At 49.1% G+C, this 27982-nt stretch overlaps 1 protein-coding gene across 2 annotated transcripts; it reads right to left on the bottom strand.

Moving 5' to 3' along the window:
- Positions 1-35: 35 nt before the first annotated feature.
- Pde1b (phosphodiesterase 1B) lies at positions 36-27978 on the bottom strand. Of its 2 annotated transcripts, XM_004872813.4 has the most exons (16): positions 27606-27978; positions 27395-27517; positions 11173-11286; positions 10036-10218; positions 9780-9846; positions 9341-9457; positions 7041-7181; positions 6319-6419; positions 6086-6211; positions 5859-5960; positions 4620-4740; positions 4048-4129; positions 3633-3741; positions 2466-2596; positions 1866-1985; positions 36-1428 (listed from the first exon to the last, which is right to left on the bottom strand). In XM_004872813.4, the coding sequence occupies exons 2-15, from the start codon at positions 27502-27504 to the stop codon at positions 1882-1884; spliced, it is 1608 nt and encodes a 535-aa protein (XP_004872870.1). In that variant the 5' UTR covers positions 27505-27517; positions 27606-27978; the 3' UTR covers positions 36-1428; positions 1866-1881. The 2 variants fall into 2 exon arrangements, with proteins under 2 accessions (XP_004872870.1, XP_004872871.1); XM_004872814.4 differs by lacking the exons at positions 27395-27517; positions 27606-27978 and adding an exon at positions 15792-16285.
- Between the last annotated feature and the right edge of the window lie 4 nt (positions 27979-27982).

Consider the following 27982-nt stretch of genomic DNA (forward strand, 5'->3'; position numbering starts at 1 on the left):
CTTCCCTCAGTGAACACCAGACACAGCCAGCCCAGCCTGGTCTCCTTTCTTTATTGATCTCTGGCTATATCAGGGGCCTGGGAGACCAAGGGCAGGAGTGAGTCACATGCGTCTCTGCCCCACTGGGATGGGGACAAGTTTCGGGGTGGCAGGTCTAAGGGGCCATGGATATGAACTTCACAAGAACAGGGCCCACTGTATAGATGCATGGTTGGTATTTACAAGAGAGGAGGAGGCAGTCACCTGGACTTTGGCCTTTTGAGGGCAAGGTAGGAGCAAGGAGGAGCCTGAGGAGAGGAAGGGGCACCAGGCCTGGCTGGGCTCTCTCCAGAGGTCACAACAGCAGAGCCCTGAGCCCCTCCCACACCTGCCTTCCACCCACTGCTGTCCCAGAGAGGGATCGCTTGGTACCAGCAGCTGAGCCAGTTCTGGGAGACCGGAGGGAGAGGAAGGACCCTCTCTGTTAGCAACACAGGGTTATGCAACTGTACCTTACCCTCCCCATACACGGGAGGGTCAGTGGGGAGGGGCCCTTCCCCCAACCCAGCTGGACTCTCCTGCCTGTGCTCATAAAATGCATCCTGAAGGTGCTTGGCTGGAGAGACTACAAAGCACTTTACAGACATTGGTCGGATGGGAGCTCCTCCTAGCTCCAGAGGAGAAGAAAGAGGCAATGGGCTGAGACAGCCAGAGCAGGTGACAAGCCCCAGGGGCCCAGACCAGCCCCGAGTTCTCTAGAACCCCAGGAAAGGCCTCCGCTCAGACCCTGGTCCCAAAGGCTCCTCTCTTCCATTTCAGCATGGGAAAGAGAGAAGATGGCAGGGAGTCAGGCTGGGGATGGGGCCGAAGCAGTGCAAGTCTGGGGTAATGGGGATGCCCACCCCTACCCCATTCTAGAAAAGAGCCATGCCCTGAAGGTACCCCCTCCCCTCCCCACACATAGGGCTTTAAAAACCCCAGCTTTCTACCCAATTCCAGCCCTTCCCAGGGGAGGAGAAAGGGAACCCAGACCTGCCAGCAAAGATCTGGGGTGGGGGGCTGAGGGAACCCCCAAAATGTATTGCTTAGAAACTTGGAGGCAAAAAGGATGGGGGGAGGGCCCGGGGGCTGGCACCTTGGCCCTGGGAAGCCTTAGGAAGCTGCCCTCTCCCAGGCAGCCATCAGGCCAGGAGGGGAGTCCAGGGGCAGGGGGATGGGCACAGTGACCATTGGGAGCCTGAAGTTTCCCAGACTTGCTGCCAGGAAATTAAAGTGCACCCCAATGGGTGTCAGTGGGGAGGGGCCCTTCCCCCAACCCCACAATCTCTGGCATTTGGCCTTCGGGTGGGTTGTCTCTTCCGTGACCTCCATGCTCCCTTGGAGCAGATGGGGGAGCCAGTCCTGATGGATGGTGCTAATGACATCAAATACTTCAGACTCAGTGAGGACCTGGGGAAAGAGAGAGAATCTCAGAGAGCTGATCTTTGTTGTCATCTCCAGCCTGACCTTCCTTCTCTAAGTCCTGCCAGGTCCCTACTCAGCTCCACATACAGTTATAAAAAATGCCCATCAGAAGCTGCCAGGCAAAGGGCATGAGCGGGGCTGAAACGGAAGTTACACTCACCTGGGCCCCCTAAGCCTTGTGCCCTAGTTGTGTGTACTTTCCTGGCACAAGGCCTAGTAAGGTGCCACCTTGCCTGCTGCTGTATATCCTTCCTTCTTGCAGGGTCTGTGGGACCAAAGAGGGAAAAGGATTTCCCTGCTTCCCACCCACACTCCAGCTCAGTGCTTTGCCTTCACTTCCTCCACTTTTCTGCCTGGATAGAAGGCAGGAGAGACCCTCACATCTATCTGCAGCACTCCCTGCTGCCCCACAACCTGCTCACCTGGGCCAGCCCAGGGCTAGTCCAGATTCCCATTCTGGTTGTGTTCATCTTCCGCAGGGGCGGGTGGGGCCTCTTCTTCACAGGGGGACAGCTCATCAATCGACATCTGGTTGGTGATGCCTGGGGAGGGGTACAAGGGAAACTGACGTCAGACCATGGAGTGTTTTCCCCAGGACCACAGAGTATGTAAAGAGCAGTAGGAGATTCTTGTCTATTGCCCTTCCTCTGAGCTGAGCTCCATTCCACCCACCCCCACTAGAAGAGCCTCTCTGACCCTGCAGGAACTCACAAGCCCTACCCGAGGGAAGAGTCAGAACCACCAAGTTACCCAAATTTACAAGGGCACCATGTACCCAGCCCATTGTATCCCACAATGGGTGTAGGATAACCTGTGCCTGTCCCGTGCTCTCTCCGCCCCCGCTCTGGAACAGTCCAGACCGTTAGGTTAGTCAGGCTTTCCTGTGACCTAACTTTAGTCTAACTGGCTCTATTCCCAACTCTAGGGGTCAAAGACCTGCACCGGGGCTTAAGAAAAAAGGAACCCACTACTGTTCTAGTAGCCACCCCCTCAAGGTCCACAGCCCCCCCAATGGCACCCACCACTCGCAGCCCGTTCCTTCCATTTCTGTTTGTTCTCCTGAATGTACTTGGTCCAGGTGGAGCGGAAGCTGACCACATCAGGGTTGGGGTCTCCCACATCCACATCTAGAGAAGGCTGGCGCCACTGGAAGCTAGAAACAGGACCCACCCCCCATTCCAGAGGTGAGACCAGTCCACTCCAGAACAAGCTTCATAGCCCTCTAAGAAGAGACCACGGGAAACCAGAAGATTTAGGAAACCAAGTCCTCCTCTTTTCCAGCTACTAGGTAACCCCCAAGTCCCTGTCCCTCTCCTCCCTGTTCCACCCTCCCTCACCACACCTTCTCTCCTGGTAGAAGGAAAATAAAAACAAGTATATCTGAAAGGCAATAAGACAACTAAAATGGCCAGGTGTGGTGACGTGCCTTTAATCCACACCCTGGGAGGCTGAAGTAGGAGGACTGCTAACTCGAGCTCAGCCTAAGCAACTCAGTGAAATTTTAAAATAAAAAATTTTTAAATAAAAAAGTTTGAAAAGCTAGGGATGTAGCTCAGTGTGAAGGTGGTGGGTTCAATCAGCAGTACAAGAAAGGAAAGAAGGAAAAAAAATGGAAAGAAAGAATGTGTATTGTGTTATAATGGGAAAAGAGGAGGTTTTTGGATTGTTTCTGTAGTGTTGGCGATTGACCCCAGAGCCTTGCACGTGCTAGGCAAAGACTCTACCTGTGAGGTACACCCCCAGCCCAGAGTTGTTTTTCAGGGGTTGGTCATGTGTGAGCACACGCATGTGTACATCTGTGTGTGTCCATGTGTGTGTTGGTTGTGTTTTGTAGAACTGGGGACTGTGCCCAGGGGAATTTTACCACTAAGCTACATCCCCATCCCTTTTTATTTTTTTATTTTGAGACAGTGTCTCACTAAGTTGAACTGGAATTTATGACCCTCCTGCCTCGGTGCTGAGATTACAGGTGTGTGCCACCATGCCTGTAAAATGTGGTGGGGAGCAGTCATGCCCTTCTGGTCCCATCCTTCCACTCTGACTGTGACAAACAGCAAAGGGGCTCCCAAGTTTGGAGCAGCCTGCTGCCCAACACCCCTGCCACAGCTGTACCTTTTCCCCAGGACTGTCCTCTCTGAGTCCAACATTCCTCCCCAGAACCAGGAGACCTGGCTACTCTGCCACCTCACCTGGGCTGGTTTTTGGTCTTGGAGTCCTCATCTGCCAGGGGCTGGACACTCTTCTCTGCCACATCAGTCAGCACAGAGAATGTGGGCTCCACAATGAAGTCAATGAAACCTGCAGAGGAGATGTCTTACATGGAACAGGGACCAGACGAGGAGAGACCTGGCCCAGCCACGACCCCTGGCTGCAGGTAGAATGGGTAGGAAAGTAACCCATGGATGAAGTCTTTGTGAGCCCAGTGAACTGCCACCATTGCAGCCCGGCCTCCCAGTGTAGGACCCCACACTCTACCACCACAGGCTTGCCTCTACAGGAAAAGGGGCCTGTGGGCTTGGAACTTGGAGAAATCCTGGCCCAGGGCCCAGGCAGCATCCTTTCCCCCTCCCCATTCTTCTCCTCCCTGTAGCAAAGGACACTCACCAATCTGGGACTGGGCCACCAGAGTGGAAGTGCGATCGCAGAGCGGAGAAAAGGGCAGGCCAAGCTCTGCCTCCTTGTCACCCTGGAGAGAGAGGACACCTCAGACCCACCAATCAATGGGTTGCTGTGGAAGGAGAGGAGTCTCTGCACCTTTGACCAGGAGATGAGTGATACGTAATTGGATGCAGCTATGGACAAGCACAGTTAAGCTTTGAGGACAAATTTGTTTACGTTTTTTGTTTTTTGTTTGTGTTTTGTGGTTTTTCTGTTTGTGTGTGGGGTTGGTTGGTTGTGGTACTGGGGATTAAGCCCAGGGACTTCACACTGAGCTACATCTGCAGCCCCCCAACTTTTTTTTTTTTTTTTTTTTTTGAGACAGGATCTCACTAAGCTGCTGAGTTGCCCAGGCCAGGCTCGAACCTGTGATCTTATTATCCTACAGTGGGCCTGGAGTCAGGTCAGAAGCAAAAGGTAGCTGAATGAAGATATGGAGTAGGAACAGAGGGGAACCTGCAGCGAAAAAGGGGCAAGAAGGCCCCCATGGGCAGGGGGTGGGCAAAAATGCACGCTACCTGGCGGAAGAATTCCTCCATGAGGGCCTTTGTCCAGCGGCTGTGGACCGACCATTGCTTTGTTGGATGGCTGATGTCAGCAGCATGGAGGAGAAGTGACAGGGCCTTGGACTTGTCGATCCTGGTTGGGGCAGGTGGCAAGGAAAGGGAAACTGATCTTTTAGGAGGAAACCTGAGCCATCTTCTAACCTTCCATCACACGCCCTCTCTCAGACCCATACATCCATTAACTTCATCTTTTCACATAACTTCAAACACCCTCCCAGGACACACACACACACACACACACACACACACACACACACACACACACACACACACACACACACACACACACACACACACACACACACACACACACACGTAGGTAGCATAGGTAGCAGCACCCTGGCTCTGAGAATCAAAGGGCACAGGTTTGAATCCCCCCACACCTACCATACACTAACTGTGTGACACTGAACAAGTCACTTAAAATTTCCACATTTCATTTTCTTAAGCCCCAAAATAGAAATAACAACTCTAACACATATTGAATTATTCTGAAATTAAATGATATATAACAAAATAAATATTTAGAAGAGTAGCACATAATAAGGGCTTAGTAGATTATAGTGGCAATACTGATTATACTGATTATAATAATAATCATTATTATTGTTATACCCCCAACAATGCCCTGCCATGGCACTGCACAGACACAGTACAAAAAGATTGTTCAGGTTACACACAAACATAGTCCGTCCTCCCTTATACACATTTATATAGCCCCACCTACTTCTACAAAGCCTTAGATGCAATTATGGCATTTGTTCTGTCCTTTTTTAACCTCATGTGACTCTCCAATAACCCTATTAGAGTAGGAACTACTGGCAAGCAGTTGTGGAAGGAGGCATATCATTTTCACTATTTCACAAATAAGGACACTGAAGTCCAGAAGAGCTGAATGAATTTCCCAATATTCCAGAGTAAGCTTGTCCTAAAGTTGCACTGAGTGACCCCATCTCAGACTCTGAGCCCACGGGGCTCCCCAACTGATGAGCTGCCCAGACTGTACATAAACCCAAGGCCACGTTCACACACACCACACCACTTCCACAGGGATACACTCACACAGATGCCCGGAGCCAGCAGTCTCCACACCCACGGAAAGATCTGGCAACCAGCTACGCAGTACGCACCCAATTCACACACCCCTCCCTCTGGCCTGGCCCCAGCAACACCCTGCCAACACCCCAGCACCTCTCTAGCTGCTGCAAGGCTGTCTTCATGGACTTCACTTGCTGGAAATGGCAGGACATGTCTGTGGCCAACACCATCTCGATGACCAATGCTCGCAGCTCTCTGAAAGGATGGAAAGAGAGAAGCGATCGGTGCTCTCAGCACTGCTGGACAGGGCGTGCAGGAGGTGAGAGAGAGGGCTATGATAAGGGGTCTCTCGGGGATGCCAAGAGCTGGCTCCTGCTCACACAAACTCATCTTTAGTGAGGTTGATGAAAATGTTCATCTCGTCGTCCTGCATCATCCGGAACACAGAGCTGATGTGGTGATTTTCCAGCACGGAACGGTCATTGTATAGGATGGCACATTCTGACCTGCGGTGTCAAAGGTCATCAGGTCCAGCCCCCTGAAAGGGGTGCTCTGACAACCTCCCCCACCTCCGGCTGGTCCCTCCTGCCCCTGCCATGTCCCCACCGCTCACTTGGTCTGGATGTGGAAGCTGTTGGTCGTGCCTGTGTGCTCATAGTCATGGATGGCTGCGGCAAAGATGATGGCCAAGACCTCAATCTCTGACAGGCAGTGCTAGGGGAGAGAGACAGGATGAGAGAAGGCGGATGCCCTGCCAGTCACTGCCTGAAGACTCCCCATACAGGCTCAACCACTTACCCCCTCTTTCATTCTTCAAGGCCAACTCTGGGGTGATCTCAGCTCCTGGAATGTCGAGAGCCCATTCTCCACCCCAACCTACACCAAACCCACTGCATCCCAGGACATGTCCCCAGCACTACTCCTGAATTTTAGCCACACCTGGGATCTCTCTAGAGTGAGTAAATCCAATTTGACTCTAAAGGTTTTGAGATGCCAAAGAAGAAGAACCAGAATGAGGAAAATGGAACTGGAAAGCCAGGCATGATAGTGTACACCTGTAATCCCAGCACTCTAGTGGGCTAAAGCAGGAAGATCTCAAGTTCGAGTCCAGTCTGGACAACTTAGTGACTTAGCAAGATCCTGTCTCAAATATTAAAAAGGGCTGCTGATGTAGCTTGGTGCAAAGGCCCTACGTTCAATCCCCAGTACAGAAGGAAAAGGGAGGAAAGGGGAGGGGGAATTTTTTTTTAAATGGAACTGGGACTATAGCCTAGACGTCCCAGTTCCAAAGCTGTGAACACTGAATCACAGAACAGTAGCCCAGGGGGGACCTACCACCATCCCTGTGCGGAGCAGGAAGCAATGGACTGTCTGAGTAACATCAGCTGCATGGATCTGGTTGTGGTAAGGATTCTTGTACTTCCCATAGCCTGTCTCCAAGGCTTCCAGGAAAGACATCAAAAAAACAGTGGGAATCTGCAGTGGGCAGAAGGAAATCAAGCTATATGGAGCATCTGCCAGAGTGGAAAGAACAGGGCTGAGATCAGGGCTGAGATCAGCGATCCCATTGTCCTGTAGGAGGCAGCATGGCACAGGCAAAGCATGGGCTCTGCACAGGTGGATCTGGGCTCACATCCTAGCTCTGCCAGCTGCTGGCTATGTGGCCTTGAGCAAGTCACATGCCTTCCTGCACCTCAGATACTTAATTGTAGAATGAAGATAATAATACCTACGTGGAATTTAATGAGATAAGAACAAGGCACTTAGCAAGTACTCTCCAAAGAGTAGCTATAATTATTATTTCCCTGGAGACTGTTAAGGAAAGGAAGGAAAGCTTCCTTCCTACATTCCAACCAACCCATCCCATCCCCAAATCCAAAACCATAGAGAAGGGCAGAGGGCTTGGAAGTGGGGGGAAAGAATAAGATGACCTAGAGTGTGGCCCCTTTTGGCAGAAGTGGATCACCCACTCCTCTGAGAAGCCTTCCCTGACCACCTCTCCTCCACATACACTGATACGTGTGCTACCACACACACACACAGGAGCCAGAATTCTATCCAGCCTCTCTCAATTCTGCCTTGTCTGTACATGTACTTGGGCATCTCTGCCTCCTTCAAAAGGCTCCAGGCTCCCAGAGGTCAGGGCTGGTGTCACCTGTCCTTGGACTTCCTGAGACTGGAAAGAGACTGAGGTTCAAGACTTGGGGAAGCTTCTGTAGGGATGAGCTACAGAGTAACAGAGACATAGAAGACGTGCCACTAATCAGACCCTAACATCCCCCATCCCTACCCCTGGAGGGCTGTGCCCCAAATTCAGGGATTTTAAAGGACTGTTTCCATGACAACTGCCCTTGCTTTTTCGTTGCCATGGCATCCCTGGAGGGAAGGGAAGGGAAAGGGAGGAGCAGGGAGGGGCTGGGTACCCAGGAAGAGAATGTGGAGCTAGAGAAGGGTGAGTCCAGCTGGGAAACTATAAGCAACCCCCTCTCTCTGACTGCTAGGAGCCAGCCCAGGGCAGCTACTCTCATACCTGCCAAACCCAAGCCTTCCAGGTAAGAAGGTGGAGTTTGGGAGAAGCTGGCATTTGAAGTACTCCTGAGAACCAGTGTGGGACCCCAGTGTGGGAAGAGGACCCTACTAGTCTCTGTCCTGGAGGACAGTACTGGGAGGAAGATAACAAAACAGCAGAAGGACCGGCCTGAGAAAGTCAGTGAAGAAAATCTCAGCTCAGCACCTTTGGAAAGTTTTGGAAACTCTCTCCAGAATTGGTGGAAAAGGAGGTAGTCAAATATCGTGGAAAGACTCGCGTGGATGAGTAGTCTGTCACAGTGGAATGAGGCAGAGGTGGCTGGAACAACTTTCCAGAGCCCAGCTGGGAGAGAGTCTTTCACCTGACTGCCTCTCTCTTGTGGCCACTAAAAACACGAGTTTCACTCACCTCTAATGTCCACTGCCCTGCCCAAGTGCCAACCAAGCAACCCACTGAACTCTTAAACCCCTTCCCCTGCACTTCTAAATGCAGTTTTTCCACGTGGAAGTGTTTTTTCCTGGCCTTTATTTCCTCCCAAAAGAGGCTCCCTCCTAGTGCAGGATCTGGAGAAGCCTCGACCCAGAGTGCTCTTCCTGGGCAGCCAAGCTGAGGAGCAAATGGAGCTCACACACCCTCCTCCTACACACAGCCCCAGCCCAGCCCTGCCAAGAGCTGGGGCAAAGGCAAGGGAGTGATCAATTTTGTCCCTCTTATCTGTGTTAGGAAACAAGTGGAGACTCTAGTCCCGAAGGGCACTGGCTGACAGCACCTGGACTCTAGGCCTCCAGAGTCCACAAAGGGGAGTGGAAAGAGGAGGTGGACGGAGGTCAGCTGCAGAGGACAAGTCAGGTCAAGGGAGTCAAAGGGGAGGAGTAGAATCCCAAGCTAAACATATTTGTACTAGAATCCTTCCCTAATCAGTAAGGTCAGAGGCTGGGACTGCAACCAGCACCAGGAAGGCTGGACTGGGGTAAATGAGGGGAAGACTGTGAACGCTGAGACTGACTGAGGGGGCCCATGGAATCTACATGTTGGGAATCTTTTAGAACAGGAATGAGAGAAGTGAAGTCTCCTTCCTGGAGGCAGAGGTAGGATGCTGCCCAACCTTGAATCGGCTGATGAGGTTATGTCGAGTCAGCAACTCAAAAACAATGGTCTTCAGGGCGTGGTCATCTGCGGCCCGGTTCAAGGAAAAGACATCAAAGCACCAGAGATCCAGGTTCTGTGGAGAAACAATGGACTAGGGAGGGGAGCTCCCTTTGGGAGCTGAAGTTAGATTTCAAGGACTTTCCCATGATTACAGAGACTGGGGAAACAGGAAAACAAAGAGGTGGTGAAGTAGGCCTCTTTCTGCCCAGGTATCTCTCAGTATGGGAGAGATAAGAAGACAGGGGTCTGCCCTGGGAGTGGGCAAACATTGTCTTGAGGAACACAAGAACACAGTTAAAAGAGAAGGTAAAACTCGCACCATAAACAGAATCTGGATGTCCCAATGGCTATTCCAACCCCAAATTTCACCTCTTTTCCAAAAATCCAAGGATCACCTTGAGACAGTTGTGGACTGCAGTGGAATAGGTGGGGCCCACAGAGGTATATGTTCTCCGGAACATCCTGAGAGAGAGGAATGTAAAGAAGCCAAGTGTAAAGTCCTAGGAAGCAGGATCTGTCCAAATGGAGCAACCGGGATGAGCCACAGGCATGTGGGATCATGAAAGACTAGGGTGTCAGGGAAACAGGGGCACAGGGAGAGGGAGAAGGAGAGGGAGAGGGAGAGGGAGGCTGAGTGTAGGCAAACCTCACCGTTCCACGAAGATCCCAGCCTGCACAGCGTGCACGATGCTTCTGAACTTGGGCTTCTCCTCCGCTCGGCGGCCTTTGGCTCGGGTTTGCTGGGTGAAGGTGGAGGCCAGCCAGTCCCGCACCTCCGAAGGCACAGCATCTGAGCGAAGCTCCTGCAGCTCATCCTCCGTGTCCAAGATTTGGCTGAGGCCCCAGACAGGGAGTCACAAAGGACAGGCACCAAGTGCTTCCACTGCCTCGGGGCCCTGTACCCAGCCACATCCACACTTGCCTAGTGACTCTCATGCCAGCTCTCGGCAGACCCTCCCTTCTCCTTTCTTTTGCTATTTCTTTGTATTTCTGTATCACTATCTAACAACTCCAATAATGAAACAGCTCACTTATATGAGGCAGTAAGCACCCTATGGAAGTGTTCACGCAGGCAAAGAAATATCTGGTATGGATGCTGCAGAGCAGCCTAATAGAAATAACTACCCTTAGTAAGCTACATATATGAAATTTTAAATTTTCTAGTAGCTACATTAAGAAAGGTAAAAAAAAGTTCAAAAATGTGAAATTTGTTTTATAAATTTTATTTAAGCTAATGCCTCCAAAATATTGTTTCAATGTAAATCAATATAAAATATATTCATGACATATTTTACATTCTTTTTTCTAAGACTTTGGAATCCAGCATATAATGTACTTAAACAATTTAACCCATCCTCACCACATTTCCAGCGCTCAAGAGCCATGTGTCTGGTGGCTCCCATACAGGGCAGCACAGGTCTGGGAGGTATTCCACACAGGGCGGGGGAGGCCTACATGAGCTTGAAGGCCAACTCTTCCAACTCTGAAGCCCTACCCAATCTTTCCTTCTCTCTCTTCCTCCCTCCCATTTTCCCTCTCATTTTCTGGTGCTAGGGATTGAACCCAGGGACCCACAAATACTAGGAAAGTGCTCTCCCACCCTCTTTCTTATCACCTATTTGTCTCTATCTCTACATCTCCATTTCTTCTTCTCTTTCTATCTACCCCACCATCTCTCTCGACTCTCTTTGGCACTGCCCCCAGCCTCCGGCTTTCCATCCTGCTTCCTCTCTCTGAACACTGTGCCAATCTGATATCTTTCTTCTTCTGTTTGTAGGTCTCCCTCACCGTGTCTCATCGATGTAGACAGCCTCCAGCAGAGAAGCTGTGTACTCTAGGTTTTTCTTCAGCTCCTCAATGTTTATCTCCCCATTCTCCAACTGCTTCACCATGTAGCGCAGCCTGCAAGGTGTGGATAAGACATCCTGCTTAGACACTGCTACCTTGTCATGGAACCTTCTAATAGGGAGTATTTTACAGCAACAGTCTCAGTCTTCCATAAGTTGTTAATAATTCTAAAGTTAATAATAATAGCAGTTAATGTTATTCATCTTGGGCTATGGCCACTGCCAGTATTAAGCGTATCTACCCCCAACCTTTAACCCCAGACTTTCCTGACTCCACTCCTCCCACCTACCATCTGATCTCTCAACACTGCCCCCCACCCCCTTTGGACAAGATTTTCTGCAAACTCTTATTTAAACTGACTGCCAGCCTGGGCCAACCAGAATTAGGTAAGCATAAGCCCCTGGGGTGATGTTTTTGGGATGATTTCTTTCATATATGAATAACTGAGAGCTGAAACTGCTTATTTCTCCTAGAAAGAGGGCTTTGAGAACAACATAGCCCCCAGGATTCTTTCATTGTCTCTTGGTCAAGACAGAGAAGGAGGGAACATGTATACAGCCCCTCTGTCCCTGGCAGGGATGGCAAACAGCACAGAACAAAGACCAATCTGAATGCTTTTGCCTGGCCTCACTCCATGCAGGCTGAGCTAATGGATTATGATTCCAGAATCCATCAACCAGGACAAAGCTGGGTTAACCCCTCTCTCCCCAGCCACGCGTCAGAGGGAATCGTGGATAGGTCACTACGCCCATCATGGCCCAGCCAAAGCATCTCCCCTGACAAAAGTGATCCAGTAGAGCCAGGGATCTCACTAACTGGATGCTTTGCCTATAGGGATGATGCCCTCCTGTTTGGTTCTTATGAATTCTGGCGTCAGTGACTGAGAAGCTCCTTACAAGTCTGGCAAGTCCAGCCCAGGCAATAACAAAGCAAACAAGGCTCTCTGGCTTTAGATGGTGATTTTAAAGAAAGAAATTAAACATTCCATTCCTTCCTCTCCCTATCCCTGCCCCACCCCACCTAAAACAACACTAGAGTGAAAGGGTAGCCTTTAGAATTCCCACTGAGAGGGGCTTCAGAAACCCAAGGTCACCTTATGAGTCAGAGAGGAGAAGAGCATGAGTCAGGGACCAGAAGCTGAAATCAGCATCAATTCCCAGGGATGCCGGGGAGGGAGGACAATGGCATTGCTGAACAGGAGCAGCTTTAGAATCCTGGGGTCTCAGCAGCTTTGGAATAGGGGAGCCTGAAATAGCCAGCCCCAGGAAGTTTCATAGGCCAACTCTCACCTCAAGACCCAGCAGTCCTGGCAAACATGTCTGACAGCAAATGGGGCAGAAGGGAAAGGGGTAAAAATTGGAGGGAGAGTAAAGGAGTTAGAGGCGGCACGGCAGCCTCTGCCAGTGAGCTATCTTCAAATCTCCCTTGCAGCCTCCCTGCTGTACTGTTTCCATGTGGAAACAGGGGGCTGCTTAATGAGAAGGAAGGCGGGTTTACTAAAGCTCAGCCCCAGCTCCGGCTTCAGTAGGGAGGAGGAATAGAGAGGCTAGACATCATAAAAGGCTTTCCCAGCCAAACTGAGCTAGAAAGGGGCTGCCAGCCAGTACCTTCCAGAATAGACTAGGAATCACAGAACAAAGGGGTATACCCTGCTTGTAGGACCCAGGCACAAGCCAGGGCTTCCCTCTCCTACAGCAGTTATTCCTGATGGACAGAGGCTTGGGAGCTGAGGGCACACAACCCAGGAAGGAAAGCCTCTACTACTGTCTGTGGTCCATCTATCAAGGATTCCCACCGCTACCTTAACCTTGTACTTTACTCAGCCCTTATACAATCAAAAACTCTGTCCCCAGGGGTCATTGTCCACCAAAATTCTCCCAGTTTCCTTCTGGACCCACCTCTTTTTTTGTTGTGTTTTGTTACCAGGGATCGAACTCAGGACCTTGTGCTTGCAAGGTAGGCCGCAGAACCACTAAGCTAAATCCCCGGCCCTAGGACCACCTCTAGATACACACATCCCAGCACTGGCTCCCAAGTGAACAGCCACACCCACGGGTGTTCATTTGCATACATTTGCATAATCACTAACAATGCTGCCAGCTCTACATTTTAAAAAGTGCTTTCTCCTACATTATCTCATTTTATCCTCACAATAGGCCTATGAGAGAGGGAGGTAGAGAAGGAAATGCTAACCTCATTTCCAATGCAAAAACCCCAGCTCCAGAGGCACCTCTGGTAAAGTGTACTGAGTAGCAAAGTCTAGGAGGCTGGAACCCCAAGTTCAAAGCTATCACGTCCCACTGTGACCCTTGGGCAAATCACTAACTCTTGAGAACAATACTCTTGTATATGTGCTGCCAAAGCAAGCACTTTTTTTTTTCTTTTTGGTACTAGGGATCGAACTCGGGTCCTTGCCCTTGTGGGGCAGGTGGCGGAACCACTGAGCTAAATCCCTAGCCCAAGTCTCTAACTCTTAATCAGTATTTATGAAAATGTGGCTTGGAGACTCCTAGAATCAGAAGTGCCTTAGACACATGTTAAACATTAGATTCTAGACCTCCCTGTACTGGACCAGGATTTCTGAGGAGATGGTCCTGAGATATCCACTCTTAAACACCCCAGATGATTTTAATGCATTCTAGAGTTTGAGAGCTTTTACTTTACAGTATCAATTTCCTTATCTGTGAAATGGTGAAGATGATAATAAACCAGCCTCATTAAGCTATTGAGGATTAAATGAAATAATATATGTGAAAGGCCTGACATGTGCAAAAGGTCTCCATAAATATGATCTGAATAGGAAATTGACTAGCATCATACTGATCCCACCCAGCTTACACCATGCTCCCTTCAAACCCAGCCAGCACCTGCCTATTCTATCATTCTAAATACAGGGGGAAATGAGGGAGCCTAGTTTGAAGGCAGGTGATTAGGAAGTGCTCTAATGAAAGAGACAAAAGAATTATAATGACCATGATCTCCCCTCTACAATTTGATTCTCCCATAATCTTAAGAAGGGAGCTAAATGATTTGTCCAAGGTCATACAACTTGTCAATCTTATCAGTCTCAGTCAGCTTGGTCAGGCCTACAGCTCACACTAATGGGATCTACCTACATCCCCAAACAATGAAGGTGTTAGAGCAGACAAGTCCAATCATGTGAAGAAGGGCAGAAAGCACTCCCCACAGCTCCTTCAGCCTCAGCCAGTCGAACCATGTGAGAAGACACAACTGAGGGACCTTGGCCTCCATACACAGACCAATAGTGTATGCTCAGTGAGCATTCATCAGATAAGAAACAGGACAGATTAACCAGGTGGGAGTCCATTTCCCAGAGCTACAACTGAGACTTCTAAGCCAGAGCTTCTGAGACTCTAATGGTGAGCCTGGAAGAAGAGAGGAATCATAGGTGGACTTGGAACACACCACTCCCTCCACTTGAACTCCAAGCTCCTCCTTCTCTTGCCTCGTCCAGGAGCTCTTGTATAGCTTCTGTTGAAACCTGAACCAAACACGATCCTGATGCTAGAAGGAAGAGGGTAAAGAGGAAAGGGAAGATGGAAGAATAAATTTGACAAAGAAAAAGTTCAAGAACAGGAGCTGGACTCAAGCAGCTGAAAGAACACAGATGCTGAACTACACCCTCCTAAAGTCAAATAAACACACACACAATACTTGCTGGCCAGCTAGGCCTCTTATTCCAAAGCCCTTCAGTTAGGATCTCCCCAAACCCAAAGCCCACACCTCACTGTTCCACAGGAAGGCCTTCTCCCCATCCATATCAGTTTTAATCCAGCCCTCTGGCTCAGCCCTCAGGGAACCAGCCATGGGAATGGTCCCTTCCCCAATAGAACAAGATGCCCAGCACAGCCCTCAACCAGCCCCATGGGAAAATGGAAGCTTCTGTTTCCATCCTCACCCTGTCTGACCACTACCACCTCTTTCTGCTTTACTTTGTCCCCGAGCGATGGAAAAGCCTCAGATCTCGACCCCTGGAAGGCCCAAGCCTCTCCTAGCTCTAGGCAGCCAACTGGAAGAGAAGACTCCTGGCAGTAACACCACAGAGGAGCCCAGCTTTCCCACCAGCTCATTTCTTTGCATCACCATGTAGTTGATGTTCTGGTGGTTTCCATAGCCCCTTGTCATTATTTCCAGCACCCATCCCTACTTATTTGACTGTAAGGAGGAGGTTTAGAATAAAACAACCCAAAGTCAGGGGACTTGGAATAAGAAGAGTTGTATTTCTAGTTTGAGTTCTTAAGAAAGATAAAGAAATTTCAAAGGGACATAAATTTCTAAAGATATTGGTGATTAGGAAGGAGAGAAAAAGGAGAACCCCTACTAAGTTACCTACCATACTCAAGAGAAAGTGATAACAGGAAGAGATGGAAATGGAAGCAGAATAAGGTAAATGCAAGGCGGACAGAGTAAAAAGTGCACACACACCATATGGGGACAGTCAAGTCTTCATCCCTTCCCTCCACTAAACTACAGCTGGTAGGTCCACAGCAACCTGTCCTCTCTTCCTCCCTTCTTCTCACCTCCTTCCTGGCACCTACCTGAGAATGGGGCCTTGCAGATGGCTCCTCTGAACAGGAACAGGATTTGCCATGAGAACCAAAGATTTCCACTCCAGAGAATCAAAACACTGGGACCTGGGGCCCCTACAGGGAAACAACTCCCTCTTGAGCCCCCAACCTCCTCCTGCAGGTCCCAGTAGAACTGAGCATCCAACCAGAAAGCGCTTTGGGAAGAACTGGAGGAGCCTGGCTAAAGGAAGAAGTATTGAGGCAGAGACCCAGCCTACAGGAACTGGGTGAGAGGCCACGGGAAAAGTTTCACATCTGAATAAGACTGAAAACAAGAATCTGTTGTCAGAAGAATCCCAGAAAAGACAGAAATAGCACAGGCCAGCCCCTTGCTCTGAGGAGGTGGGGCTCCTCTTTGGGAAGAAGTTAGGACACAGGGACAAGGAAACATCGTGAATCTGTCACAGAGAAACCTGGCTTGCAAGGGGAAGGGGCTCGGCCAAAGTCCTCCCCCACCACCAAAGGCTGAGAAGATTTGCATCCCTCTGAAGCCATTCTTCATCTTTAACCTTCCTGAAAGAATGGAAGGAAAACACGGGGACGAATTTCCTTCCCAAAGAGATTTAGAAACTGTAGGGGAGGTGCTTCTTCAGAGAGGGCTCCACACGGAGGCAAGGGCCCACATCCCTACACAGTGAATACAAGTCAAAAGGACTTGTTCATAAAGACCAAGAAGCTGCGCAAAATACTTCCCAGCCCCAGCTTTCCTCTCCGTAAAATGGTGACTGGTGAGAAACTGTGCGTGAAATAGAAAAAGGTCAATCTAGCCCAGAGGCAGAGAAGTGGTAAGATGCCCCAGGAGGGGCCAAAAGAGGGACCCAGAAAGAACCCGGAGACCAGGACGCCCTCTTCCAGCTCCAGACTTTGCTTCCTTTCTCGGATTGGGGAAAAAAGAAGCCGGTCTCTGCAAGGCGAAGAGGACGTGCGCACACAGCACCAGCAGCCTCTCGATTGGCTGTGAGATGACATCGCTAATACAAGTACATTGGGGCTGCGATTGGTCAACTGAGGGATAGGGCGGGGCTAAGAAGGCGGCAGGGTGAAGCCAATGTATCAGTAAGAGTTCTGGAGGGCAGCAGTTCCTTCAATGGGGGGCGGGGGGGGGGGCGATGGGGAAACGAGGAAAAGTACAGTACTCATGGGGATGTGTATAGCAGGCGAAAGGCAAAAGAGAAGAAACAGGCCAAGAGTTTGGATTTTATAATGGGAAGTCTTCCCCCTCAAAAGCAAAGAGAAATTAAAATACATTGTCACTGGGCCAAATCCTTGAAGGATTTTAAACAAATGAAGTTTAGGAACCTGCTGTTTCTCAGCTCTGCTAGCACTGGGACAAGTGCAAGTGGGCTTCCACAGCAGTGAGAGCTGGGAGGTTAAAGACTTCTGAGCTGTTTTCTACTAAACTGGTGGCTATGAGGGAGGGCTGCTGCAGACTGTGAAAGAAAGGAAACCCAAGGGGCTGGGGATTTAACTCAGTGGTTTCGCCGCCTGCTGCACAAGCGCAAGGACCCGAGTTCGATCCCTGGTACCGAAAAAAAAAAAAATTAAAAAAAGAAAGGAAACCCACTCTCTGTGCCCTATTCCTCCACCCTCTACAACACCAGAAGCTAATTCCTTGTTTTCTGAAAGAAAGGACCAGACCCAGTGTCAGAGATGCAGAACTGCCAGCCAGGGTATGAGGACAAGTCATTTGGCCTGTCGGCAGGACATGCTGCCTGGAGGGGCGGGGGTGGGACTGGACCAGGTGTCAGCCAGTGCACACAACCTGGAGCATCAACCACCGCCAGGCCAACCCAGCTCCCCTGTCTCCCCCGTCCCCTCACTTGAGGCCCTGCTGCTCCAGCCTCAACTATCTTACTGAAAGGTAGGGGTTTCTTAAACTAGAAATGCTTTGCAGAGGGTATCTCGTCCATTCTCTCTCCTCTCCTGCCCAGTAAAGTTGGTTGGAAAATGATTGCCTACCACCTCACCCCAAATACACAGGCCCCATCACTCATTCTAGCCTCTTACTGTTAACTGATCCTAATAAGAAGAAATACTGGTCAGCCACCATTCCTTCCTGGGGAAAACATTTCGCACACTCACCCACACATATATGCACACCCCACACACTACCTGTGTCTGAGCTCAGGAGAGTATCCTAGCTGGAAGGCAGGACTTATATATATGAAGGGCCTGGCAAAGGGTATAATATAAATTTTCCTTTAGCTCTTAAGTGTAGTTTAAAAATAGAAAGGAACCCAACCATAATCCTTCCCTCCCCGTCCATGCCTAGGTTTTCCCATCCTGTACTGAGGAATAGGTTTTGGGACAAGGAACGAAGATGGGAGACTCTGTCTCTGGTCAGAGAAGAGTAGAGGAGCAGCAACAGGGACAGGGAACATGTGCTGGAGAAGGAATTAACTGGCTGAATTCAAGAGTCCAAACTTTCAGAAATTAAAAGGACCAAATTCTAAATCCTATAAGAGGATATCAGTTAGAATCAGGAGACTTCTACCTAAACTTTCTCACTACATGTGACCTTAGGCAAGTCACTTTGAGCCCTAGCTTCCTTATCTAAAGTGGCTAAATAAAATGTGCTTCATAGAATTTTCACAAGGACTTGATGAGATATTGTATGAGAGCACTTTGGCAACTATAAAATAATACATGAATGCAAAGGATTATTATTTAGTCTGGTCCTTCAGTTAGCTCAGCAAATATTCATTGAAAGTCCTGCATAAACAAAGCCCCATGCCCACCCCTGAAAGCAGAATCCATTTCTTCATCCAAACTGCAAACAGTACCTGAACTACTAGAGGAAAACCTCTTGTCTCCCTGCCACCACCACTGAGGATGCCTTGGGCTTCACTCTGGCTTCTTATTCCACAGGGGCCAGGAAGGCAGTGTAAGTAGAGGCCAGGAATTATCCAGAGCCTGGAGCTCCAGAAACCAAGAAAAACCAGCCCTCTACCTCACCCAAGCATTTGTGTTCCCCTCACGCCCCTGGATTCCCATTGCTATATGAGCAGCCCCAGTTCTGGCAGCTGGCTGGGCAGAGTGGCGGGGGTGGCTCCAGAGATAAAAATAGCCCCCCGGTGGCAGAGCTGGGGTGCCATCCTGGAAGGCAGCAGGCCTCAGGTTGACATGGCAGCAGTGGTGAGAAATCTCTAAGGCACTGGACAAAGGAGCTGGGGGGAGACTGGGAAATAGTGGGAGAAGGACAAAACCAGGAGAGTCCAGGGAGGTGACAGAGGGGGTGGGAGTTACTAAGAAGGCAGGGAGGGAAGGTGTTACAGGAGGGGGTCAGGGAAAACACTGAGGGAGGAGGTATAAGGGAGTATGTTTCCACCCTGCCTGTCTGAAGGCAGCTCCCCTTCTGCATCCTAACCAGAAACTGTTTCCAACAGGTGTTCCTAGAAACTGCCCAGCACAGCTCAGATGATGTGAGGAAGAAAGTAATCTAAACAATGTGAGCCTGAGCCCAGACTAGTAAGGATCCTGGTGTCCCAACTCCCAGCCGCGCACACAAACAAGTCACCTACCTCTCCCTCAGACTTCAGCCCTGGAGACAGAGAGGAGTTGAGAAGGGTGGGCAAGAATGTCAGAGGACAGCAGGTAGGAGAGGAGGCTCCCATGACCCAGTTCAAAAGAACTCCTTCTCCAGTTCATCTGTCTATCCTTCTCTCCCTTCCTATGCTATTTAATTCTGTTCATTTACCACCTCCACACGGACCACCCACTGACCCTCCAAACCACATCCCAACAGATGTTCCCAGCAGATGCCCTACTTCCAGGGTGCCTACGGATGTTAAAGGCAGCCTAGGATGGGAAAGTGAATTGGAAACAAGGAATGATGACTGGTATGGTAGGGCAGCAATAGATCATGGATCAGCAGAATTTGAATCTAGTCCCAACACTGCCTCCATCATGCCAACTATCAGTGGGCATCAGTTTCCTTCTCTGTAACCTTTTAGGGCTCTCAAGTTTAGGTCCTGGGGAGGAGGCAGTAGGGGAGTAGGCTGCCTGGGCCATGATTCCCAGATTCCAGAGTTCATCCTTTCTGACTATTTCACTGATTCTCCCAAGTCAGCTCTAACCTCATCTTAAAAGAGGAGGGTAGCTTTCCTCTTTATCAAAGAAAGGTCACATTCTAACATCCAAGAATTTCCCAGGAAGTTCTCCTGCATATCCACCTCTAATCCATTTTGCTGCAATCAAAACAACAGCCAACTTTGTTGGCACTTAAAAGGAGAACAGAAAGGGAGAGAATGGGAGGGACAGACATCTTCGGGTGAGACTACTGCAATTTGATTTATTATGTATCTTTCAAGTTGGAATTTCTAAAGCTCTGTGTTTGGTAGAGAGTCAGTCAGGGTTTAGAGAGCTTGGCAACACAGCTGGCATGTGTGCTTACTCAGCCTAGACCACAAGAAGTTTCCAAACAAGGTGGGCATAGAAGAGAAAACTAAGGAGAAGGTGCCAAGCTACATATGCAAGAGCTGATAAAGAGGGGAGCAGTAAACCAAGGACAGGAGTGACACGGGAAACTTCCTTCCTTTCTTCTTTCCTTCCTTCCTTCCATAGTCCCCAGGTCCTGCCAGGATCCTCCACTCCAGCAAGCCATGCTCCTTTCCTAACCTAAATGGTGCCAATACCAGCTGGCAGCCTAATCACCCCAATGCAGCCTCCACAATTATTTGCAAACCTAACTCCACGTTGCAACTGTAGAATCAACCGCCCTGAGAGGCTGGCTTTAGCCAACATCATCCCCCAAAATGCTCCCTTTCTGACTCTTTTCCCAGCCCCACATCCCTAGGCCTCTCCCTGGCTTTTTTCCCCCACAAATCCTGCCTCTCTACCAAAACCCCAATGCAGCTCCCCCAGTGGATTTCTGCCAGGTCTGGAATGCTAACACAGAATCCTAACCTGCTGTTTGCTTCCCAGATGAGGCTAAGCTCCACAGATGCAGCAGGAGCTGAGGGGACAGGAGCAGCTGCAGGACTCAGGAATATGAGGGCAGTGGGGCAAGCACTGGCACTCAGTGGATAACAGCTCAGTTTTCTCCTTTTCGCTGCTCAGTAGCCTTTCTTTCCTCCTCAAACCCCATCAATGTCCCTTCCCAAGATTCTCTCCCAGACTGCTGGGACCATCCAGTCTTCCTCCCTTAGCAGGGAATCTCATTATCTAACCACTTCCAGTCTCCCTAGTTGTCTCACCTCTACCCCACCTGCTGCCCTGATTCTGTGCCTCTTTCTTTGCTGCTGTCCTGAAGAGAGTTGGAAAATAGCTACTCAACTTCCGAACCTGAGAAAAATCAGCCCCTTGAGATTCAAAGGTAATTACTTGGCTTCCTCCTTGGAGGATCTGGGAAGATGAGGTCACCAGGAAGGCAAAAGAAAGGCCTTGCAGAAGACAGGAGTTGAGGCTGGAGTCCTAAAAAGGCCCCAAAGGGTCCCTGCAGCAAACTTGTCCCATCACCCCAGCAATACCTGGAAGAGGAAGGGCACCCAGGGATTTTCTGGCTCCAGGCCTAGATGGGGCAAGAGTAGGAGACTGAAGGCAAGACTGAGAGGTTAAGTCAAAGGGAATAGAGAGAAGGAGTGCCAAGAAAGAAGACCAAACTGGAGCCTACAAAAGAAAGCCAGAGAGAGACAGGGGCAAAGGAGGGAAAGGGCAGAGGAGGGAATGCAGGAACAATAAAGGAAGACGAAAGGAAACAGTACCGTGGAGATAGAGACAAATCCTTGATGATTTGTCTCAAAAAACAGGCAAAATTTCTTTCTAAGGTTACTTCTTCATCCTAGCCCAAGGGTAAAGTGTAAGAGGGAAAAAAAAAAAAAGGAGGGAACACTTGAGACAAAGTGTATGGATTCCAGAAATGTACTGGCCATGCGGCAAGTGGAAAAGGTCTAGAGATGTCCAGGCTTTGGTCTAAGTCTCTCACTGGCCTCCCACTTCATCCCCAACCTCCTTTGCCTTCCTCAGGCAAAAGTGACAAATGCAACCTCAAATGTGGAACCTTCTGTGCCCTTTTCCACCCTGCCTACTAAGGCTCCTGGACACGCTGCTATTTGAGTTCTGACTTTTAGATATGGTCTAAAATAGGATGTGGCATACCTGATGACCTAACTCCCCAGGCCTAGGGACTTAGGATGAATGCCAAAGAGGAATTCCCCAATGCTCACAGAACCCACTCAGGCTAGGGCTCCCTACCCTCACCATGTCTCAGAACTGCAATTAGTCCATCCACTTGGTTCTACCATTGGGGCAAGATGATAAGGAGTCCTTCTCCTTTCTTTTGACTTCAGGAACATCCTTCATAGATATCCCTCCTCCAGTCCCACCCAGTATCTTACTCCCTAAACTCAGACTCCTCCCTTTACCCTTTTCAGATAAACATTCATCAAAAAGACTCTTCCAAATCATGTCCTAAACATTGGAATTGGAATTTATTGGGTTATTCATCTACAGCCATACCAACCTGAATACACCCAATCTCGTCTGAATTTATTGGGTAATTCATATTCCTGCCTCTTGAATCTTTATCTTTCTACCTCATCACAGCCAAGTTACCATTTCATTCCCATTCTCCTCCTCTTTGTAAGGCAAGCTCTCCCATGCTGACAAATCTCCACTTTCTCATTTAAAAGCCCCTTCATATGGATGATGTCAAACAAAGAAGAGAGAAGCTGAGACTATGATTTCAAGATCACATAGCTAGTAATCAGCAGAGTGAGAATGTGAACTCAAACTCCAGGCTCCTGATTTTCCTTCCCTATTCTTCCCCTGACATTACGCTGCCTCCAGGAGTCCCCCAGTCACCTATTCTGACAAGAAGGTGTGGAGATCTTCCTCTGGTCTGAATCTGATTTCCCATCTCTGTACCTCCTCTTCACCTTACTTTGGGAATTTTCCACCCTTGCCATCCAGAGATGCTACACAGTCTTTAGTCAAGCAAAGCTAATAGAGAAAATAAAGATGGAAAACCCTCATGGGAGAGGGGGTATAAAAATCAGGGAGGAGAGATTCCCTGTGCCATGGTTGGAAATGAAAGAGGAAGGGCTGATTCGTGGAGGACAGCATAAAAAACCATCCCTCTAAGACCTGGGAAAAATGATTCTCCCTTTTCTCCAGGGGTGCAGGGAACCATAGTTTATCCTGCAATCTTCACAGCAGCTCCACAGTTACACACAGAAAAAGAGGAAGGCAAAAGGATTTTCAAAACTGGTAAGAGCCACACCAGACCACCCCATGGGGAATACAAAAAAATGAGTACAAAAGGTGGGGTAAATCAACGAGGCACCCCATCCAGTCCCTCAGTTTTCTCCTCCTGATTTCTGGATTTCCCCCAGGATTATCAAAAAAGTTGAATGTGTCACAAATATATACTCAAGATCACACATATATATTATCCCACTACCTACATACATACACACATAAAAACGCTGTCTCATTCATACCTAGGACAATTTCAGATATTAAGGTAAGTGCATAATTCCCAACACATTTGTTATCATACATGCCCTTTATAAACATAACAACAACAAAAAATCATCATGGAGCTCTGCTTCCGGCACATACATCAACCTTCATCCAGACACATACATACACATGTCAGAAATTCATAATTTCATCCTGACATATCTTGTTCACACAATCCAAACACCATAGCTTTCGTATCCGCTCTGTAACTCCTACAATTCTAAGCTCTGTCCTGAAGTCTCCAAACCCCACATCTTTTTTGCATCACCCACTCATAAAAAAACATCATCTCCCTTTCTTCCACCTCCATTTCTTACCTACTCCCTTTCTGCACAGAGGTATATATGCACCACAGAATCAGAGACAGAAGTAGGCTCCATGACATAGACATAGATAGATAGATAGATAGATAGATAGATAGATAGATAGATAGATAGACAGATAGACAGATAGATAGATAGATAGATAGATAGATAGATAGATAGATAGATAGATAGATAGATATTCATTTGTTCATCCCTTTAACAGTATTATTTAGTACCTGATATATTCAAGGTACCATTCTGATGAAACACAGGTGAGGAAAAAAAAAATCCCCAACTAGATCCTTTCTCCAAAGCTCAGCTGTAATGACCTTGAGGCACAGAATTGAGTCTAGACCTTAGGAGTCCTGAGTGTGAACCAGGTAGGGAGAGAAGAAAAAGGAACTATGTCTACACTGACCCAAAAGGAAGAAGTTCTATCTGCAAAATACAAAATTTTAAGAGAAACTGAAGCAGAGAAATGAGAGTGATGCTTGTACTATCCTGGAAGAAAGAACTCATATCTGTGCTTTTCCTGTATGTGTAACCCCTCAAAGGCAGAAATTCAGAATGATAGAATTTTGCCAATTATAGCGAAGTGAGATAAAGGGTGCCTCCCCCCTCTCCATGCCACTGGATGGAGTTGAACCAGATTCCAAGCATGGGAACACAGGCCATGTCCACTGTCCACCTGTGTAACCTCAGCATCCAGCACATCACCTGGGGCCACAGGAGGCATTCAAGTCACTGTTTGATGAATGAATGAACTGAGGCAATAAACCAATCTCTGTCTGCTCATGGTTTTTCCTGATTTACAAAAGACACAGGAAACTCCATCTACCTCTACTGACCCTCCTCACAATCTCCAAAGCCCTCTGGTCTCAGAAGGTAGGAAAGCCAAGTCAAATCCTTCACCTCAGGGGTAGAGATGCTGAAACCCTTTCTGACCAACCCAATATCTCCAGACTGCCTGTCCTAGTCTCTCTTCTGCTTCAGTTTGTGAGTCTGCTTAGGTAAGAAAATTTTCCTGCTAGCCACAGGTGAAATCTCACAATTATAGACTTTTTCCAGTTCATACACTCTAATTTCTGAAATTATCCTTGACAGATTCCTAGTTTGGGAAACAGAAAGACTGTATGTTCTTCCCAAAAAGAAATTGCCTTGCACAATTATATTAGTGGGGGTCTTTTATCCAGAGGCAAAAACATCACACCTGGCTCCTTAAAGAGAGTCTGGATGTTCTAGATTAGAAATTAAAAGGGGAGGGAGAGAATGGATGTGTTGAGCAGGGGAATCAAGATAGATATAGAGGCAGACAGACATATAGATATTTCATCTATCTTCATTTCCATTTACTACCCAGTCCTGAGATAATCATGTCTACTCCTATTTCCAGACCAAACAACTTCCTCCTACCCTAGCTCTATTTCCACTTAAGGAAATTCCTCCTTTCTCACCTCTTTAGAAACCATGTGACTCAGAGAATTGGCGAACTCCTCCTATCCAGCAAAAATCCTAAATCCTTTCATTTCCTTTCATCTGACTGTCAAAGCCTTCCAATATTCAAACAAGGCCAAATCCAGAAAGCCATAAACTTGGGATCTGTCTTGACATCAAGATCTTTTCTGCTTTGAGAAAATGAGACTGAGAATCTGCTCTGGTGATTAATAATGAGGAGACAAGGGCCAGGGATTTAGCTCAGTGGTTCTGCCACCCGCCTCAAAAGCAGAAGGTCCTTGAAGTTCAATCCCCGGTACCAAAAAAACAAAAACAAAAACAAACAAACAAAAATAATCAGGAGACAGTATTTTTCTAGGTTAATTAGTATATGTAGCCTTTTAAGGACCAGACCACTAAAATGAGTGAAGACCATAACAATGTTATCAATAAGATTAGTGATCCTTGTCCACCATGTAAGGCCATCTCAGCTTAGGCACTCTGGAGGAACAGCTGCCTCTACTGCCCTCTCTCCCCAGATCTCAATACCTCCTTCTAGGGATCCTCTTCCCTCACCATTGAGCATTTCTTACACAAGGAAGAAACACCAATTGATTTTCAGGAACAACTTTTGGTTTAAAAGGTGTGGGAGGTAGTGAAACTGGTAAAACCCCCTCTTCTACAGGGTCCTGCTACCTGGAATGGAGGCAAAGTGAGTATATGATGAGCCACTACTACTGTAAGGAAGACATCCTAAGACACCTTGAATTCTCCCATTCATAGGTCCCTTCTTTGCCTTTCAACCACTTCCTTACCTGCCCCTCTCCTCAGCTCAGTTACCATTAACAGAGCATCATTTTCTATCAAGAATCACTCAATGCTCCTCCTAACAAAAATCAATTCAATCAGTTTCCATTTCTTCATCCCAGAACTCATTCCATGGCTGCGCTTCATAGAGCCTGGCAAATTGCATTGGCCAGAGGCAGCAAAGGAGGGGGACTGGGGAGCACATTTGGATTCCAAGCCTTGCTGCCCACTATGCTTCTGTTCTCGCTAAGGGCTCTCTAAGCAGTAAGCACATAAATCAGACCCAGCTACCCCAACATAAAGGTGTCAGCAGCACAGATGAAATATTTTTTAAAAATCACAACCATACCCATCTGTCCATCTCCTACCCACCTCTCCCTTTATCAGAACCCAGAAATAGCAAGCTTCAATGCTCCTGACTGAGTGCACCGGGGAGGAATGGAGGCTCAGGGTCTATGTTTACTGTTTCTGCACTAAATATCTGTGCTCTCCTATCAGAGCCTCTTCCCTGGCAGGCATCTCACAGAAAGGGGCCTCTTTCCTCGTTCACTGATTAAGAATCAACAGACTGCAGAGATTACCAATGGCAGCTGACTGAGAGGTCAACATGGTGCATGGCTTGTCTTTGACCCAATCCTCTCCTCTGAGAAGCAGAAAGAAAAGTTGCTTCCTCCCTAACGACTGGTGTATGGGACATATGAGTTCTTCCTTTCCCTATTTATTCCTCCTCATATCCCCCAGGTCCTGCAACAATAAGAAAATATGCCTAAATGTGCTTGGAGATTCTGGGAGAGTCTATATAAACAAAAAGACTTTGATCAAGCCAATTACAGTACCTTGCTCCCGTCAATCAATCTTTCTTCAGTACCACCCACTCTTACAGCTCCCAGGTGGGGGCTCCACCCCCTCCTCCAGATTCCAGGTGTGTTACTAATATGCAGAGTGAGTTCCGAGGCCCCTAGAGAGGTGAGTGGTTCAAGTACGGGGTACCTCCACCCTCAACCCGTCTGCAGGATTCAAGAGGCAGAAACTACCGATTCCAACCAAGATACATCTAACCCACAGGTTGGAACAATTATCCCCATGCACTAGATCTGCAGCTAGCTATGTGGCATCAATCTACACACCTCTGTGATCCATGAACACTCGTGCATACGTATGTGATGTGCACATACCCTGCACATGGATACGTGTGAGTCAGCCTGCCACCTCCTGAACGCTGCCGGTCTGCAGCCCTGCCACACCACACACACTGTGCTGCTTCTCCGCTGTGTGTCACCCGAGGGGTCCAGAGGCACAAGCACATAGTGCTTTGCAACTCTTAAACCCGCTCCAACCAACCGGCTTGTTCTGCACATGTCTTAAACATGTGGCCTGGACACGCGTGTCAGGACTGTTTCCTCGCACCTCCCAACGTGTGCCCAGGACAATTTACCAGCCTGGCTCCAGCTCCCCACCACCATCATTGCGCGCGCGCGCGCGCACACACACACACACACACACACACACACACACACTCCCAGCTCCCTGAGGTCCCTTCCCCCCATTCCCCGGCCTGGGACTCACAGAGACCGAAGCTTAATCCACATCTTCTTGCTGGGGGCTGACTTCAGCTCCAGGGGTGACGGGCAATCCGACTCCAGCATCTCTGGAGGGCTTCGGGGAGACAGCTCCATGCTCAGCCACTATCTAGGGAACAGAGGGAGAGGACAGGACCCCGGCTCAGTTTCAGCCCCTGGCAGAGAGACCCTCGCCCCGCATCCCAGGCCCTTCCCACCTGCGGCTGGCGTGGACCAGCCAGGCCGGTGTCTCTAGGCTCGGCCCAAACTGGCAGGGCTGCAGTTCCTGCGGCTCCTCGTCTCCCGCTGCCCAGCAGAGCTCCGGGCTCCGGGTCCGAGCTCTCCGCGCCGCCGCCGCGCGCTACCAGCGCCGCCTCCTCTCCGCTCTCCTCCTCCGCGGGCCGGGCCCCCTCCCTCTCCCCCCTCCCTCTCCCCTCTCCCTGCTCGCCGGCCTGCCCGCGCGCCTGTCTCTCGCTCCCCGCAACCACTCCTCCCCCTCCCGGAGGAACGATTGGAAGCCGGCGACTCGCGCAGCCCGAAGCGCCCTGGCGAGCGCGCGCACCGGCGCCCGGCACGAGAGGCTGCTGCGTGAGAC

Source organism: Heterocephalus glaber, unplaced genomic scaffold (genome assembly GCF_053883595.1).
Source record: "Heterocephalus glaber isolate CG9 unplaced genomic scaffold, H.glaber_assembly_v1.0 deba00001060, whole genome shotgun sequence".
Classification (NCBI taxonomy): domain Eukaryota; kingdom Metazoa; phylum Chordata; class Mammalia; order Rodentia; family Bathyergidae; genus Heterocephalus; species Heterocephalus glaber.